The sequence below is a fragment of the Dysidea avara genome, chromosome 11, assembly GCF_963678975.1.
Source record: "Dysidea avara chromosome 11, odDysAvar1.4, whole genome shotgun sequence".
Lineage (NCBI taxonomy): Eukaryota > Metazoa > Porifera > Demospongiae > Dictyoceratida > Dysideidae > Dysidea > Dysidea avara.
In genome coordinates, this window is record NC_089282.1 from 13,402,785 (window position 1) to 13,420,719 (window position 17,935).

The 17,935-nt window shown below is 37.0% G+C and overlaps 1 protein-coding gene and 1 long non-coding RNA gene across 5 annotated transcripts in view; one reads left to right on the forward strand and one right to left on the reverse strand.

The window, feature by feature from the left end:
* LOC136238026 (uncharacterized) overlaps nt 1-17,933 on the reverse strand; it is a 21,678-nt gene extending 3,745 nt beyond the window's left edge. Inside the window, exons 1-3 of one of the 3 annotated variants that reach the window (XR_010692723.1) lie at nt 17,844-17,933; nt 17,641-17,787; nt 2,113-2,187 (exon numbers count right to left, since the gene is read on the reverse strand). This is a non-coding gene — a long non-coding RNA (uncharacterized lncRNA). Of the gene's footprint in view, nt 1-886; nt 2,188-17,640; nt 17,788-17,843 lie in introns of those variants that run through there. The other 2 variants (XR_010692722.1, XR_010692724.1) reach the window with 2 other exon arrangements.
* LOC136238025 (uncharacterized) lies at nt 3,166-13,588 on the forward strand. Of its 2 annotated transcripts, none has more exons than XM_066028332.1 (3): nt 3,166-3,482; nt 12,441-13,317; nt 13,367-13,588. In XM_066028332.1, the coding sequence occupies exons 1-3, from the start codon at nt 3,195-3,197 to the stop codon at nt 13,486-13,488; spliced, it is 1,287 nt and encodes a 428-aa protein (XP_065884404.1). In that variant the 5' UTR covers nt 3,166-3,194; the 3' UTR covers nt 13,489-13,588. The 2 variants fall into 2 exon arrangements, with proteins under 2 accessions (XP_065884404.1, XP_065884405.1); XM_066028333.1 differs by lacking the exon at nt 3,166-3,482 and adding an exon at nt 3,554-3,881.
* Nucleotides 17,934-17,935: the final 2 nt, after the last annotated feature.

A 17,935-nucleotide genomic window follows, 5' to 3' on the forward strand; every position in this document is an offset into this window, starting at 1 on the left:
GTCTAGCTCTAAATATTGTACTCTACAGGTTTATACAAATGATTACCGAAATGAAAATTCCGATTATCAAAAACCACAATCGAAATTTCCATTCGTGTAGAGTTCCGAAGGGTGGATATTTTAAACTAGCAGTTGGGTTATGTAATATTTCTGCTGGATTTTCGTGGAATCAATGAAACAAAATAAGCAGTAAGTGGTGTTGATGGTTGCGCCCAATTGGCGTCCTCTGACATTTTCAAGAAACTGAAGAAAGGTGCCTACACAGACGAAGGTGATTGAAATGTCCAGCAAGGATGCAGAGAGGTAAACCAGCATGTTTGACTTGTAAAACTTCCTAAAACTGATGACAAATGGTGAGATGGGCAATTTGATGGATTTTGGCCTCGATAAGAGAGCCGCCAGTGCCACCCTATGGACGAATATAACTAAACAAGGATGCAGCATGACTTTAGAGAGGCAAAGCATCACGTTTGATGTGCAAGATTTCTTTAATGCAGTGTAAATTGGTCGATATCGGCAAAATTCGTGGATATCGGCATTTGTCGGTTTTTGAGGTCGCTAGAAGAGCTGCCAGACCAACCCTATGAATGAAAGCTACTGGCTATGGGTCTAGTAAGCTTTTGAGAAGTAAACTAGCACATCTGTGTGTAGGTTTTAGCTAGTTAGATGCACAAACACCTTTTAATGTTACTGCCTAAGGGCACATTTTGTGTATGCATTTTCGTTCAAACATGGTCTAGGGGAAGCACGGCAGGCCTTCCCCTTAAGGCCATGGGGGATGAAATTCAATATAGAGAAATGCATGATATTAACAATCACATTAAAACATAATCCTTACATTACGGGATACACCCTCCATGGCAAAATACTGAATCCTGTTGTAAATGCTAAATACTTGGGTATCAATTTTGATAGCAAGCTTACATTCAACCATCATGTGGACACTGTTTGCCAAAAAGCTAATAACACTTTAGCATTCTTACGAAGAAATCTGAAACACTGTAACCAAAGAGTTAAGCTAGATGCCTACAAGATATTTGTTCTACCAATTTTAAACTATGCTGCGACAGTTTGGTCCCCACACATGCAATACTACATCAATAAACTAGAAGCTATTCAGAAGCGTGCTGCTCGTTTTATTGTGTCAAATTACCGCAGATTATAATTAAGTAGTATATCACATATCCTAAATTCACTAAAGTTAAAATCCATAGTGTACCATCATACAAGGCTTCGTCTCTTGATGTTCTACAAGATTGTCAATCACCTAGTAGAGCTTCCTATCCCCAATTATATTGTACATTCTACAAGATGTTTACGAGGAAACCAGGATAAATTTATCAAACCATCTGCTACTGTTGATGCATACAAATTTAGTTTTTACCCCAAGATCAATTACCCTATGGAATCAACTACCAATCAATGATATTTTTTCCCTAAATGATTTTGATAGTATTCTTCAATCAACACTGACACATTCAATGAAAAACAGTAATTAATAATCTAAAGACATTGTTTTTATACTCAAATTTGTGAGTTTTACAATCATAAATATATATATATATATAAGACATTCCGGCCACTTTAAATCCGAACCCCCTTCAAAATAATCCTGGCTACGCCCCTGTTTAGTGGCTTTGTAAATAAGAATATCACCTTCAAATAGTCGGATCTCACTTTGGATGGTGGTAATGATGTCATTGATATAAGTGATAGCCACTCAGTATTGGATTTATCATGTAATGATGGAAGGAAACGGGTAGTTCTACATTGTACCTTTTCAACCTCTCTGGTCAAAGGTAAATAGTGGTCCCCAAATAGCATTACTGTATTCCAACATGGGTCGAACTAGTGGAGAGAAGTAACTTCTGTACGCATGTAATCATTGTAACTATGTTTGTAATTGCTAAATTTTTCCGGAGCTAATCAGCACTGAGTGCTGCTTGCTCAGTAATAACAAATAAAATAAATAAATAAATAGAAGAAATGAATCAAACTTGATATATTTGTACAAGATTGTTAATAATTTAGTAGAAATAAACACAGATGATATCCTTTTCCTCCCGACCATCTATTCATAATACAAGAGGGTACCACTGATATTTTTACTACCTTCCACCAGTATCAACTCCTACCAGTACTCCTTTTTTCCCTCAGCAATTCGACAATGGAACAATCTTCCGGAATCTGTAATTAATTCATCAAGTGTAGAACATTTTAAATCCTTACTTAATTTATAACTATAATGTGGTCTTATACTCTATTTTGCGGTCTTGCACAGTAATAAAATATAATAATAATAATAATAATAATAATAGTGTGCATGGTAAACAACTTAGACAATATAATCAGAGTCAAGATATTCAAAGGATTTCTTGATCATGCCAAGTACTCGATTAGCTTTGGTTGTAATATTTCGTATGTGAATTCTTTGTCGATGGATGAATTCTACTGTAGTGTGAGGAAGTTAGGGCTATCATTCATTTGGTTTACGTTGACAAAGACGGGTTTTTTGGATCACAAAATTGTGTTCAAATGATGTAGCGACAGGAAACCTATGTCACGAAATAAATTACCAATGTTTTTACGTGAACGTTTACTCACAGAGGAAGGTTGAACTCCGGCGATAATGTATCAAGGCTTCTGAGAGTTACACTCCGTAATCTCGGATTTTGCAGATATTTCTATCCCAAGAAAATGGAATTTATTGCCATTAGAGTTGTATTCAAGTGAGAGTTAGTCCAAAATGTAACAGCAGTTAGCAAATTGTTTCAGTGGAAGATGTCGAATAGCTATTTACATCGGAAACCCTACCTATATATACTAACATGGAACTTGTAATTATATAACGCGCACGAAACTGTTCAAACGAAACCGAAAACAACAGTATTCCGACTACCTGCAGTTTGGTCAGTAGTCTGCAGGGCTTTCTTCTTAAGGCCCCTGTCCTGGGGTTTTGCTGTGTGTATGCTGGCGTTCCATGCGGTGTTTTTGTAGGCTCTGTGGGTTTAGCTGCTTTTTGTCTTATAAATTAAATTAGGTTTAACTTCTAGGTAGAGATCGGGGAGGATGGGAGTGCCATTATGACGTGAATAAAAAATTTAAACAACAGTATGCACACTTGCGCGGAGAACATCAACTATAAATAATCACACACATGCATGCGTGCACATTTTAATTGAGGTAACTGAAAGATGGATCGATCGCGACTGCTTGAGCTTCTTTTGGCTAATGCACTAGCAAATGCTGTTAAAAGAGCTGCAGAAGACCGGCCAGATAATTTCTTCATTCTTCCTTCTGACAACAGAGTATGGCGGGAGATGTTTAAAAAGTGTGAGGAAGACTATATGGTAGTCGGTGTAGAATTTACCACCGATGACCACAAAGTAATACGAGCGGACATCCTTCAGCTAGCTCGAAAGTTCAATAGACAAGCTATTTTCCTTCGAGCAGAGATTTCTGCAGATAGTATCCATAAAGAGGTGAGTTCTGTTAGTCACACTGATACGCTGAACTAAAGTCAGTCGGGAGGCAGTAGGAACGCTATAGCCTAGGAGTCAGGGAATACATTTTCAAAGGGGTTACGCAGTCAGTTACAAAAAACAGCAAAGAAATACAAAAACATGACAATCTAGTTTCAACTTGTATGAGATCAATTGGTGCTACACGCAACGAATGACTATCGATCTCCTTAAACACCTGATAACTGACCTCAGAAGAGAAAAGGAAGGCAGCACTTTACCCACCCTATTACCGAGCCGCCCATTACAGCAGCATAATTTGTGTTCCATTTATCTGATAGCCAGGAGGCAAGGCGCTTGTATAAAGCTGTAGCTTCATTAGACATGACTGCTGTGGCTGAGAAAATCAAAGGAGTAAAGGTACCTTGTTCAATTTCACGAATACGGGATTCATATGAACGTTTCTTACTCAATTCATACTTTCTATAAAGGCTGTTGCTATTGTTCCGGCAATCACATGAATAAAATAAAACTTAGACAAAAAGATGCTCAAACGAAAAAAGAAAAACACAAAATTCTTGAGCGGGAATCGAACCTAGGACCTCTAGTGCATTAGCCCAGGGTCTTAGCCACTGTGTTATATGGCTCCCAGCTACTCAACTAGTGGAGTACCTTCTATATAATTATATTGAATGCAAAGGTGAAGAAGAAACCAAAGGTTGAAGCCTACCCTAACGCTAAGGCCAGGCCAAGTTGATTCACAGTTTATCGTCACCGCCCGCATGGGTTTTTAGGAATAGAGCCATAATTTCATAATTCATTATTTCTCATGTGATAATCATTGCTTACACTCCCGAACTCGTTTTTGATATTAAAATATGGTGTGTGCAACAAACGTAATGATTATCCCCAGCCTGGACTCGTTAGAACCTTCAATAAATTAATTTCTAAAGGGAGATTGCATAAACGAGTAAGTATAAATAGTGACGTAATCAAATAAGCTTGCAATCAGTATGTAGCTAGTAACTGTGTGAAGCTACTTTTTAAATGTTTTTCCATGTTAAAGAAGTATGAAATATGAAAAATGACCTCCCGCCCGCGTGACTTTTTCAAAAATCCCGGACGATAAACTGTGAATCAACTTGGCCTGGCCTAATACTGCGTTTCGCGTCCCCTAAAGTCGAATACTTGTTGCAACTTAGTTGGCGCGAGCCCTAAAGCTGAATACTCTGGGAATAGCATACAACTAGTGTGCTTGATCATGTAGTGAGAGAAATCTAGTAGATTGCCGGAACAATAGCCCTGAAAACAATATTTCGGACTGCCGGAACAAGCAACCTCGTTTTATAAATTATTGTTAATTAGCAAAATCCACCAGGGACAACACGCTAATGTACATCTATGTTATACATAATTGTAATCAAATTATGTATATATAATATATGTATATAATCAAATATATATATGTAATCAAATTATGTATATATATGTAATATATGTAATTAAATTATATGTAATATATGTAATATATAAATTATGTATATATAATATACATAATTTGTAATCAAATTATGTATCTGTCGGTATTGATATATATATAATATATGTATATATATGTGACGTCTCAGCAAAAAAACCGATTTGTTTGCACAAGCATGCGTATTGAGAAAAACGACATTATTATTATTATTGATTGTTGTGCATACCTCAAAAGAGTATGGTGCACAAAAAAGCAATTACTACTGTCAATTACGAAAGAAAAACAAACTTATATAATTACATTGATAAATTATTAAACAGTTACTAGTCCAGCTAGGCTGTGCTTGAATTGGTTAATCTCTGTTAAATCAATCACGTGTTGGGGTAAGGAATTCCAAATATTGATTGCAGAGGGAAAAAAAAGAAAATATATATAACAGTCAATTCTAGTCATCGACATGAGTGTACATTTATAATATTTCGTATAATTACGCATGATACAGAGAAAAATACGTAAGATTTATCGGGCCAATACTCAAAGAAGGAAGACTCAAATCGATTAAAACTATGTACCATCTTATTCGCCGGCTCACGAAATTCAATCGTTTTTTTCTGTAGCCCAACGGTATGCGTGTCACGTGCGTTTATTTACAATGTTGTAAACGTAATCAAGATCTTCATCAATTCTTCTATTACTCCGCATCTGAGGCGGCGGAGACACCTATATTTAGGGGGGCTGGAGGTCTAGCTTGGTGGTTAGGCTTGCGCCTATTATGCCGGCATAATTATTTTTGAGAATAATAGGTCACCAATTTCGTGAGAATAATTCCGGAATAATAGGATGATTAAAAGCATAATTTTAGATGTCCACGGGAACACTCAGTGCAATTAAGGGCATGTCTATTCTTGATTAGCTAGAAGAAAGAGTTATGCTACTAAAAGTGATATATAGCTGACGTAATTATACGAGTGCTGGCTGAAAAGGAGCTGAAAGCCTTTAAAAGATCGATATAATCTAATAGAACGCTCAAATATTCTAATAGAGCAGACAGATCATGACTAGCTACAGAAACTAAATGAGAATTATATATATATATTTGTTAATGTACAAACTCAATCATGAGTATATTCGTACATATGTAGTTAGCTACTTATTTACAAATTTATATAATTGTTAAATAAATCAAGAGATGGAGCTTGGATAATATGATCATCTAGTTGGTTCCATAATTTTATTGTAAAAGGAAAGAATTATTTGGAATAATAGGCTAGACACAAGAATAAAAAGGAATAACAGGTGAAATTTTTGGGAAATTCTGGAAAGAATAATAGGTAATATTTTGAACATAATAGGCTTAAGCCTATTGGTGGTGCCATGGCCTAGTTGTTAATCGAAGACCAAAAAAATTAGTCTGGCGGCACCCGCCCCTTCGCATAGAGTAAGGGTCTGGTATTCTTAGTATAGTGGAGTTGTACCGGATTACCAAAAACTGGTGCAACCAATCAGAACGCTCCACGTTTAATCAGCGCATTTTTGTGTATGTTACGTCAGAAGAATGAATCAAATGCCCTAACAGTACTGAAAGAAACAAAAGGAGTTAGCTAATAAAGAACAAAGAGAAGAAAAGTGTTATTTCGGGAAGGGCTTTTTGCCTTGTTTGATACGCGAAAAACCCGGGTTACGTTCTGATTTCCTAGGTAGGGAGACATGTCTATTCTATATTATTATTATTATTATTATTATTGTTACTAAGCAGACAGCAAAGCTGATATGCTCAGGAAAAAAAGCAATCATAAAATGAATTTAGCTACGTAGTTACAAAGATTACAGTTATTGAGTTCCATACAATGTTTGCAGTTCCGCTGAAAAAGAGTCAATATTGTTGCTCTCAATGATGGAAGATGGTAAGTTGTTCCAATCCTTAATTGATCTGGAGAAAAAGCTCTGTTGGTATGAATAGGTACATGAATTTGGTAGAATAAAACGATGTGGGTGATATAGTCTGGTGGATCTTGTCATTGAAATAAAATGAGGAGGAATTGGCAGTGAATAATCTTGATGCATAATTTTAAAAAGTGCTTGTAATCTGGATATTTTACGTCTCAGCTGAAGGCTTGGCCAAGAAAGATGCTGTAACATAGCTGTGACTGAGCTGAATCGATTGAAATCATTTAGGACCCATATAGCTGCCCTACGCTGTACTTTCTCTAGCTGTTGAATATTGTTATGGTGGTATGGGTCCCAGATGACTGCAGCGTATTCCATTGACGGTCGTACTATCGTAAGGCTGTTGCTTTGATGTTAGATGAGCAGCTATAAAAGTAGACCAATCCACTTTCGCCTGTGTAAAGGCGAAGGAAGTTTAATATCACTGCCACAGTTTTGGGTGAGGCACTTCCGTTAAGACCATTTTCATTACGTCATTACATTCAAATTAAATTCCTCCAGAACAACTCGGTGATACTAAGCAAACCAGACCCTTACTCCATGCGAAGGGGCGGGCGCCGTCAGACTACAAAAAAGTATGGTCATTACCTACTGGCAATACTTGCACTCTACCAACTAGACTATATCTCCTTATTTCTAACTACATAAACCACATAATGTCTTTTATTCCACACAATTATTAACAGCATCACATCCAAAGCAACCAGAACTTTGAATTTTGTTAAACGGAACTTGTGTAAATGCTCCCAGTAAACTAAATCTAGAGCCTTCACTAGCCTCGTGATACCAACACTTGAATATGCTAGTTCTTTGTGGGATCCCCACCATAACAATCACATTGCCTCTATAGAAAAAATTCAAAGGAGAGCTCTTAAATGGATATTCAATGACTATAATTTCAGTCACAGTGTTACCACCATGCTACAGAGTCTCAATTGGCCTACATTACAACACCGTCGTAAAAGGATGCGTTTTACCTTGCTGTATACAAATCTTTTAATGGCCTTTTAGCTCTAAAAATTCCTAATTATTTCACTGCGACTTCCGCAAACACAAGAATTCATCATCAATCCTATCATTTTACACATATCAGAACAGATGCCTACATGAACAGTTTCTTCCCTATTTATTTATTTAATTATTTATGATTACTGGGCAGTCAGCACAGCTGGTGTGCCCAGGAAAAAAAAGGGAATCACAGTATTAGGTACAATTATGTACTAACCCTAGAGAATGGAATGATCTCCTTCAACATGTTATTGATTCTAACTCACTAGATTTATATCAGAATCTATGAAATAAAGAAATCTATTTATTTCATAGATTTATTTATTTCTTATCTTAATACTGCTTTATTGTAATTATTGATTTTTTTGTAATTATTTGGGACAGACCTTGTCCCCTGGGCACCATCAGCTGGTGCTGTTTGCCTAGTATAATAATAATAATAATAATAATAATACGTAGATTGCTGCACTGTTCATCAAAGAATACTGTGACTGCTCTATTAGAGTATCTCGAATGATGCTATTAAGCTAGGCTCTCCATCACAGCTACAGATAATTTTAGAGGGGCTAAGCCCCCATAATTTTTTCATAGGGGTTGCAGCCCTCCTTCTCCACTGCCCCTGCTCCGCATTCATACCCATAATTATCCGCAAGTGACTACAGAGGTATACCTTGGTTGATGTGCTAATCCATGGTGAATATTTTAGTCTAAATTGCAAAGTTGTAGACTAATGCAAATACAAGTTATGGTTGCGAATGTAAGCGCCTGTAGTTTAATTTCAGTATGGTCGCTTTACGTGCAAATCGATTATCTTGTTCTTCCTACTGTCTATCGCTCTAATTCCAAAATTACTCACCACAAAAGGCTGAAACTTTGGTGATCCATTCCGTGGACACTGCAGATAGTGCTGAGAAAATAAAAATATTAGAGGTAACTGTAGCATTATATTTTTCGCCCTGGATATTTTTGTACTTTCATCCTTGCCATGCCCACACTATTTTCATTTTTGAGCCAGTCTTAGTGGTCACATGTGACTGAAGATTTTCATGCGTATACTTAAGCTTAATGTATTACATTCTCTCATTTTAATAATAATTTACTAGAAAGTATCCAATTAACTGCTGCAAGATTTTGTTACAATAATTATTTTAAACTTTTCAGTGTTTCTAGAATGTTGAACCAGCTCAGTTTACCCACTCTACAGCAAAGGAGAAAGAGAAGTAAATGTATTATGATGTTCAAGATAATTAATGACCTTATAGACATTCCTGCCAGCCATTTTGTACCTAAACAATGTTCACTTCGAGGAGGATGCTACATCCATCTCTCTACAAAAATTGACTATTAGAAATTTTCATTTTTCCTTCTATAATTAAATTATGGGATACTTTATCTCCACCTATAGTTGATTCTCCCACACTTAAAGATTTTTGTATTAATTTAGATACTTATATGCGTAACACGTGTGCGTTATAATGTCATTGATACATGCACAGTAATATTAATAATAATAATAATAATTTCAGCATGAAAGAACAATTTCAGTCTGAAATTGTGCGAACAAGTCCGGTTTTTACTGAGACGGTCTTATATACACACACACACAATTAAGGCTTTAAAAATTACAAAACGATACAAAACTTACTTAAATGTAGCGCGCAACAAAATTAATATTTCCATGACGATCAGCATGTGTGCAAATCCCATAGCAAATTTCATACCCATTAGTGGAGCTCAGATAACGGTGCAATCCCAAGTTAAACGAGCATCGTAATTAGTATGATTCAATCAAAACACGAAAACTAAATGTATTTCACTGCATATTTACTAGTAAGTGTATATATGTAAACTATACTGGGGCTACTTCATAGCCATTTTCAGGGGCGGATACAGGAGCTGGCAAGGGGAGGGGCACAAACAGGTTAAGTTGTAGGTGGTTGGGAAAAGCCAGATTCTCTTGTTAGTTAATGAAGCAGCAAATAATCACCGCTTACACTGTAAAATGGGGTGTTCCTTTACACCCCACTGGAGGCGTTATATATACACCCACGCCTCAAAAGGTGTTTGTGTACACCCACAAGGTGTCTAGATACTCCAGTGATTATTCTAGGATTTCTCTTTTGGGGGTGGATCAAGAATTGGGGGGGTGACTAGCTGTTTGCCGTTAGTCATTTAAGGCTGAGTTACGTGTCACACAGTTGATTTTTGCGATTGGGCGAAGCCAGATTGCACGGTTGGTATGAGTGTAGTCTAATACCTTGGCACCTGCATGCATGCATACGTATTCTATTAGTAATTCACTGCATGCATATCAAGTGTTGAATCTTTACAATTTGTGTGAGATCAGTATTGACCATTATTGTATGTACGATACCACAAAACACTAGCAAATTACAAGATCTGCATGGGTGGATGTCTTCCAAAAAATAATTTAAAACTTAGGGTGTTTGAAATTAAATACTAGCTATATAGGGAATTGTCATGGTTATAGCAAACCAAGAAGTTTTTGATATTAAATCTGGGGTGTATTTGTGGTAGCTGTGCATGCCATTTTGAAAGTAGAAATTTTTACAGAGTTAAGCATGCATTTTTTCTATACTGGGCAAACTTAGGCTTTTAGATATTGAATAGCCATCACTATTATGCATGAATTTTTGCTAGTTGTATACTAGGAAACTTTAAAAAATGAATTGATCTGATACTGAATCTGAGAACACTTAAGGTTGCATATGCAATTTTAACATGGGAAAAATTTATGTATTAACCACTCTGAAATTGAATCTGAGAGCATTTTTCATAAGTTTAGTGTACCATTTTAAAAGCAAGCTTAACTTAAGTATAGTGTAGTAATCACTCACATTTTTAGGGGGTGAGTCTGAGATTTTAGGGGGGAGGTTCCCCCTCTAACAGCCCTAGAATAAACACTGAGATACTTCCAAGGTGTTTTGTAAAAATTTGTCCTACAGGAGATGTTTAATAGGCACTGTTAGGGTGTAATGCTTTGCCGTGCTGAAGTAGGCCCTCGTACACTTTGGTGTTAATTATTGTGAGATAAGAGTAAACATAATGTGGGAATTATGTTCCTGATGACATTATTTGTGTTACTTCACTCCTTCAGTAAAATTGCCTTCCTATAATTAAACTCACAATCGAAAGCGGTATTTGTTGGTTACATTATAATAATAATTATATACAAAACCAGAATCTTTAAAAAACAAGGAAGTCATCGCTGGAGAGAATTGTAGTATATATGTAAGTTATATGGTATTACACAGTTCATGCATTGTATTGAGTCAGCTGTAGAACTATGTTGTTAGTATTGTACAGTTCTCACATAATATTATCCAAGAACTGTGTGGCACAGAGCATTTAGTGAAGTTCTTTTTCTAAAAAAAGAGGTGCTCTTAAACATCTTATGGGTGTACAGAAAAACCCCATGAGTGCAATGAAACACCCCATAAGGGTGTAACTGAACACCTGTGGGAAGCCCAGTTGTAATGGCAGATATAACACCCCAAAGGTGCTTATCTAAGAACCCATTTTTTACAGTGTATAGTGTCTCACTGTTGATTTTTGACATTTTGGCCTTTGCAGATGGTTGTGAAGTCTTAAAAGCTGTGTAAAAGGCTATGAATCTCTTAAACAACAGCATCATGATAATTATTTTAGAGGCACTTAGTATGCACGAAGGTGCTAAAGGACAATTTCACAACTAGTTTGACTTTGGTTCACTTTGTTTTCAGGTGAATTTTTAATAAATGCTGCATAATGTCATGAGTTATAAATTGATCATTCTTGCCCTGACATAATGCTTAGTATTTTATTAATAATCAGAAATATGGCTCCTCCACAAAGTGAGGTGGAGGGCATTTGCCCCAAATGCTCCATCCTGGATTCACCATTGATTTTGTTTTCAACCCACACATATTTAGGTTTGCTAGGCACCTCTTTTAATTTGAGTTCTGTGAGTGATTAAGGTGACAAATGGTGACAAATGGTTTCATGTATCATTGCCTAAGACTAAGTTTTATCCATTCCAGCTGCTGAACAAATTACCCAATTTGTAAGTTAATTGTTATCCCACGCATGTGAAATTGCTACATGGTCTGATATAATCATCCATATCTCCTAGGAAAAAGAAGTTATTGGTGTGAAACTTAACAGCAGGAAGATTTAATAGTTGCTTTATCCAAATGTGCAAAAAAATTGAATTTTTAAAAGTGTTGAAAGTTTCATTTGAGTTTTCCCAAAAAGTCTGACTTTTCCTTGAGTTGTGCTAACTTGTTGTACAACAATGAGTCTGTCTGTCTATTTCTTTGTCAGACAATTTACCCCAAATATCTATTGACATGACATTTCAGCACTACTGATATCCAATCTCTAACCAGCATGTTTATATATGGCTAGATTTCACCAAACATAAATTTCATGCTATAACTTTTCATGCTATCAACCCATATTCTTGTTATATGATAACTATTCATAATCAACTGCATGTGTATCTGTATAATATGACTACAAATAAACTTTGTATTGCATTTCAGTTACGCCAAGCCCTGGGTGATGTACAGTATGTTCCTTCATTCTTGATTGTCTCATTTCTGGAAGGTCGCAAAGAGATTCATCAGTACGAAGGAGTTGTGACAATTAGAAATGCATTTGTATCTGGAAAACTTGGCAAAGATTTTGAAGAATGTATAATCAGGCGTGCAAAGCTTAAAGTAGCAGAAGATTTGGCTGAACGCTTAGCCTCAGACCTGGCTGCTGCATTACTGATGAAACAAAAAGAAATGGAAGCAAGGGGCAGTGAAACAGCAGTGCAGCGCAAAGAAAGGGAGCAAAGAGAATCAGCCAAACAACTAGAAGAGGAAAAGAAAAGGCATCAAGAAGAGGAAGAATGGGAAAAGGAACAAGCTAAGGAAGTACAAAAAGCAAGAAATATTGCTGCTGATGATGTTCGCAAAAAACGACCAGAGTTTGTAGCTGAATTGCTCTCTATGGATCTTGAAACTGCACCAGCTAAAGAGATCTTAATTGTGATGAAGAAACTAGGGTTAAACCCTGCTGGTTGTCTTGAACGCGGTGACCTAATTGCAGCATTGAAGGAAGGAGTTCCAGAACTTAAAGAGAAATTATTAACAACTCAAACATCATCAAAATTGTTAACTGAAAATTTGTCCAATTTAGATTATGATTTATTGCAAAGTGTTGCAGACAGTGCCACAAAAACTGATCTTCAGGAAGCTGAACTTCATGACTTAAGAGTTTTGCTGTCTCAGGCGCAACTTAAAGTCCTTGACTATCCTGACCGTAATAGTATGATACATGCTTTAGAACAGGTGAAGAGTGTTGCTACAATGCGGAAGCGAAGCAAAGCAATGTGCTATGGAACAGTATTTCAATCCGATAAGTTTTCAGCTGGTATGCTATTTGTAAAATTTAATGTGATGTAATTACATTTTATGTATAGATGTTGAGGATATAGACAACCTGAAAAAGAAAGTTAAAGAACTGCAAGATAAACTAAACAAGTATGAGAAAAAACCAAATTATGAAAAATCTCTCAGTACCGATCCACCACCAGCAAACTAGTTGAATTTACTGCATTTTGTGTGTCTAGGCTGTGTGGTGTATTTGTAGTATTAGTCATGTGTTATAGTCTGTCACTTTCTACAACTATAAATTAATGCGAGTTATGGTAATGAGTATATTACTAGCCTTTTACATTATTAATCAGCTTCCATATTTGTTAGCCTATGGTAATCAACTGCAGTACTGCTGGAAGACTGGTATCAAAAGGCTAATGATTTGGGATAGTTTGCAGTGGCTACTGTACATCTGCATGCAGTGGCATAGCTACACCCGGGCATACCCGGGCATTTGTCCAGGCATCACTTCACTTTGCCCAGGCATCAGAAAATGGTTGCAGGTGCGGAACTGCGGATCTAGGATTTTTTGGAAGGGGGGCTAAGCTGGACAGAGACATAGGTAACTAGCCAGACATTAGAAGATACTAAGCCTTCTCACAAGGCCCTAGTGGTAAGATTCATGTAGTATCTGTGGTCAAAGTAGCTATTTGGAATAATGACTACATTAGTGTGCGAACATGTGTGCCTAGGGGAGTCTGGGAGCATCCCCAGAAAATTTTGAAAATTAGGCCCTCTAAAGGTGAATCTGAGAGTATTTTTAGCTATTTTTCAGTGGAAAATAATGGAATTTCAGTTTATCAAAACACTTTTACTTTTCCATTAAATTGCAATATGTATTGAGTAGCTATCATGCATGCATGACAATCTTTTCATTTGTAGCTACCAAGCATTTAGATATAGCTAGTTTTAAATACCACAATGCATCAGCTCCTCTTCAACAGCCTCAACTGTCTATACTGATAAAAATAATGCTGTTGGATCCCACTGGAAGGTTGGAGACTGGAGTATAGATTATTTCACACATCATGAAGTTGGAAGAATTGTGGAAAATGCTTATCCCAGCCTCAACATCTACAGATTTAAGGCAGACTCTCTTTATGTAACACTAGACTATCATCTTCTAAAGACCATCTGGGATTCATCAACATTGGGTGACTATGACTACGAAATACACAAGTTTGACTGTGATGATTTTTCAGTCTGCATGAAGGATACTGTTTCTAAATACTCCCATGATCAAACAAAGCTAGACAATAGGGGAAGCCTTTGTGGGATAATGTGTGGAAGAAACATGTATAGCTTAACAGAGGAAGACTGAACATGTATAGCTAAGTGGTAGTGGTGTTGAACATCACAATTATTAGTATGTATGCTTCTTAGCCTAGTGACACTTTGTTAACCTTAACACCAATAAAGTGTACTGAAAAGTAGAATGCAGTGAAGGGTACTAGCTAGTAGCTAGTAGCTAGTAGCTGGTAGCTAGTCCACTGGAAATCATTAGCAAAGTGCAAGTATATTTACATTTATGGGGTTTCTGAATTTGCTGTTGTGATAGTCAACTTATTTCTAGATGTGCCGGGTTATGAAGACTGATAGATACAAATACCAGCACCATAACCCACAGCATGGGGTCATATCAGAAGGTAATTGATACAGATTTTACATTCATAGACAAAAGTGCTATAGCTGCCTTATAAACTTGTAAAATACCAAAAGACTATACAGTTTACTAAATGGCTGAGTTGGTAACTACATGTTATACTGAAACTAATAACTCTAACCAGCAATTAAACCAACTAACACTTTTTGAATCATATCATTTTAAAATATAAAAATCACCTCTTATAGCCATTAAAACTTTTGTAACTAAAGATGCAACCCACAATCGAAACCTTTTCTTGAAGAACTCTTGAGGAAAAGGAAGCTGTATTCTCCTGGAACAGAGTTGAACTTTGAACAATAGGTATAGTTACATAGACATTATCTGTGTTGGTAGTGATGCATAGTTCCTCTGCTTTTGATACACATAGAAAATTTAGGGTTTTACTTGCCAAGTATTAACTTAGAAAGGAAAGGGGGGCTACAGCCCCCTTAGCCCCTCCCCTAAATCCGCCTCTGGGTTGGGTCACGCAGCCGCTCAAAATATCGCGTTTAACACATATCTTCCCCCACCCCCGTTACCATTAATTCTACGCCATTAACCAACAGCTTCTGCCTGCCATCGACACTTGCACCATAGATAATATACACTCTCTAAAAAGGGGTGCGCCGCGATATGAAACAAATTAGCGTTGCGCATTCAGTTAAAATCAGAAAATGGCGCCATGTGTTCTCCACGTGACGTGTGAGTGTTCACCAGGAGCGGATCCAGACTTATGGAAAGGGGGGGGGGGTCAAAAATGAACTGAGGCACTACATTGTCTCTGGTTTGATAGGTGAGACCAAAAAAAAAAACAAAAGGTCACAGCCAGCTGAAAATAGCTGCCCACCTCACCAACCACGCATTTATAGCTGATAAAGTACATAAAAGTCCTTAAATAGCTCACTACACACTGTTCTAATGCTGTGACTGCTTTATTAGAGTGACTGCTCTATTAGAGTATCTCGATCTTGGTATACTGAAAATTTTTGGAGGGGGGGGTCAAGAGCCCCCTTTAACCCCCTGTATCCGCCCCTGGTGTTCACAGTTGGCTGTTAGTTGGATATTGTCTGATTATTGTTTGATGGTGCGAGGTCCGTGAAAATGCTCTAAACAGAGTCCTCTAGCTTTATTTAGATGCAACGTGACACAAGGGGAAACCGACAGTGTGGAGCGAGGTGTGGAGTCAGTGTTGTACGATTTAGGAGTGGAGTGTGATATATGTGAGCTATTATTAAACGTAGTGGCTATTCGTCCAGTTCCGGACGCCTATTTCACCAGGCTATTCGTCCGGCTTGGTCCACGTGATCTTGTTTTTACAAAATACGGCGTTAGTATACTTGAACTATCCTGAACTTGTGTGCGATCTGGTGCTGTGGGGAGGCAGATGGAATCTGATGTGTCCTGTTTTACACTTGGTGATAAATTCGCGACCTTTTCGGAATTAGAGGAAAAAAATCCATAAATACCAGAAGGACCAGTTTGTTCAATTCTATAAAAGTGATAGCCGAAAAATTGAAGCTGCTAGAAAGAGGGCAACCAACAAGAACTACAAAGAAGAAATAGTGTATTCAGAATTAGTCTTTAGTTGCATTCACGGAGGAAAAAGAAATTTAAAAGCAAAAGTGAAGGAAAGAGACCCAAGCAGCGGTAAGCTTGATGTTTTGCTGGCCTAGCCTACATATATGCTTTCGTGTCATTTTCAGTGTATGACTATTCTGCCATGTCCATGTCAAGAGGCTGCATGATAACCCACCACTTTTTGGTGGTTTGGCTAGTGAACACCAGTATCTCTGTCCCTGCTGCTGTGCAGGAAGGGTCAGAGATAGCAATCTACAACAGCTTTATCATAGATATAGGCTTTATATCTTATGAGAGGAAGCATTTATTTCCGGACCCCCACTATTGTCCTCAGCCCATCAGCACATGGAAAGCTTGGTACAGTATTTACAGTGTTGGGGGTAATGGGTTATGTAATAATTATTACTTTTGTGGTAACAAAGTAATATAACTGGTAATATAACTCCAAGTTACTTGACTTACAAATGTAGCGTTACCTAAGTAATGATGTTACTGTAACGAGTAATATTATTACTGGAAATAAAAAAGTTACAAATCTTGTTACTAATCCACTCAGTAATGCCTAGCCACAATGAAGTAATGAAACCTGCTGACTGAAGCTTATTCATCAGCTGCTTACTTATAACCAAGATTGCACATTGTCCAACAATGCAATCCTGTCACGTGATAAGGTGGTAGTTTCACACTTGACAGTTTAAGGCTGTGGACACAAAGTAATATAATATGTAATATTATTATAGTTACTTTATTTTTTTGGGTAATATGTAACTAATTAAACTATGGTGTGTGTGCGTAGGGCTGAGTGATACTGCCATTTTAGTATCATGATTGATACTAAACCAACTATTCAAGATAGTGAATAATAATTCAGGATACTTACATTGTTCAGTATACATAGGAAGGCTATATGTATAACTGCCACTATCATCCTTGTTTACATTACAATTATTGTAGCATTACCCCAAAATCGCGGCAACTCAAACTTTTTTTTTTAATGATCGGCTATTGGAAATCCCGTACATTTTCACAAAAAAGCACTTCCTCAAAAGCTGCTCACGCAATAAATCACACTAAGACTATATCTCTCGAGTATACCTTCGTCCTAGTTGGATCTTGTGGGCCAACCACTTTGTGCTTCTATATCACTTGTTGATGTCGTCTTTCTAAGCGATCAGTGAACTCAGAGTCATTATCCGTAAATTCTTGAGGGGTCTTCAAACACACCAACATCTATCGAAACTTCTATTACAAGAATGGCCCTTTTCCTTACATTGTAAAGACATCACTACAACACTCACATCTGCTATTTGTCAGTTCATCTCCACGTAATCTTTGAGGAAGCACGCAACTAGCGCTATGAAAGTTATTCCCACAATTAGCCAGGGCCGCT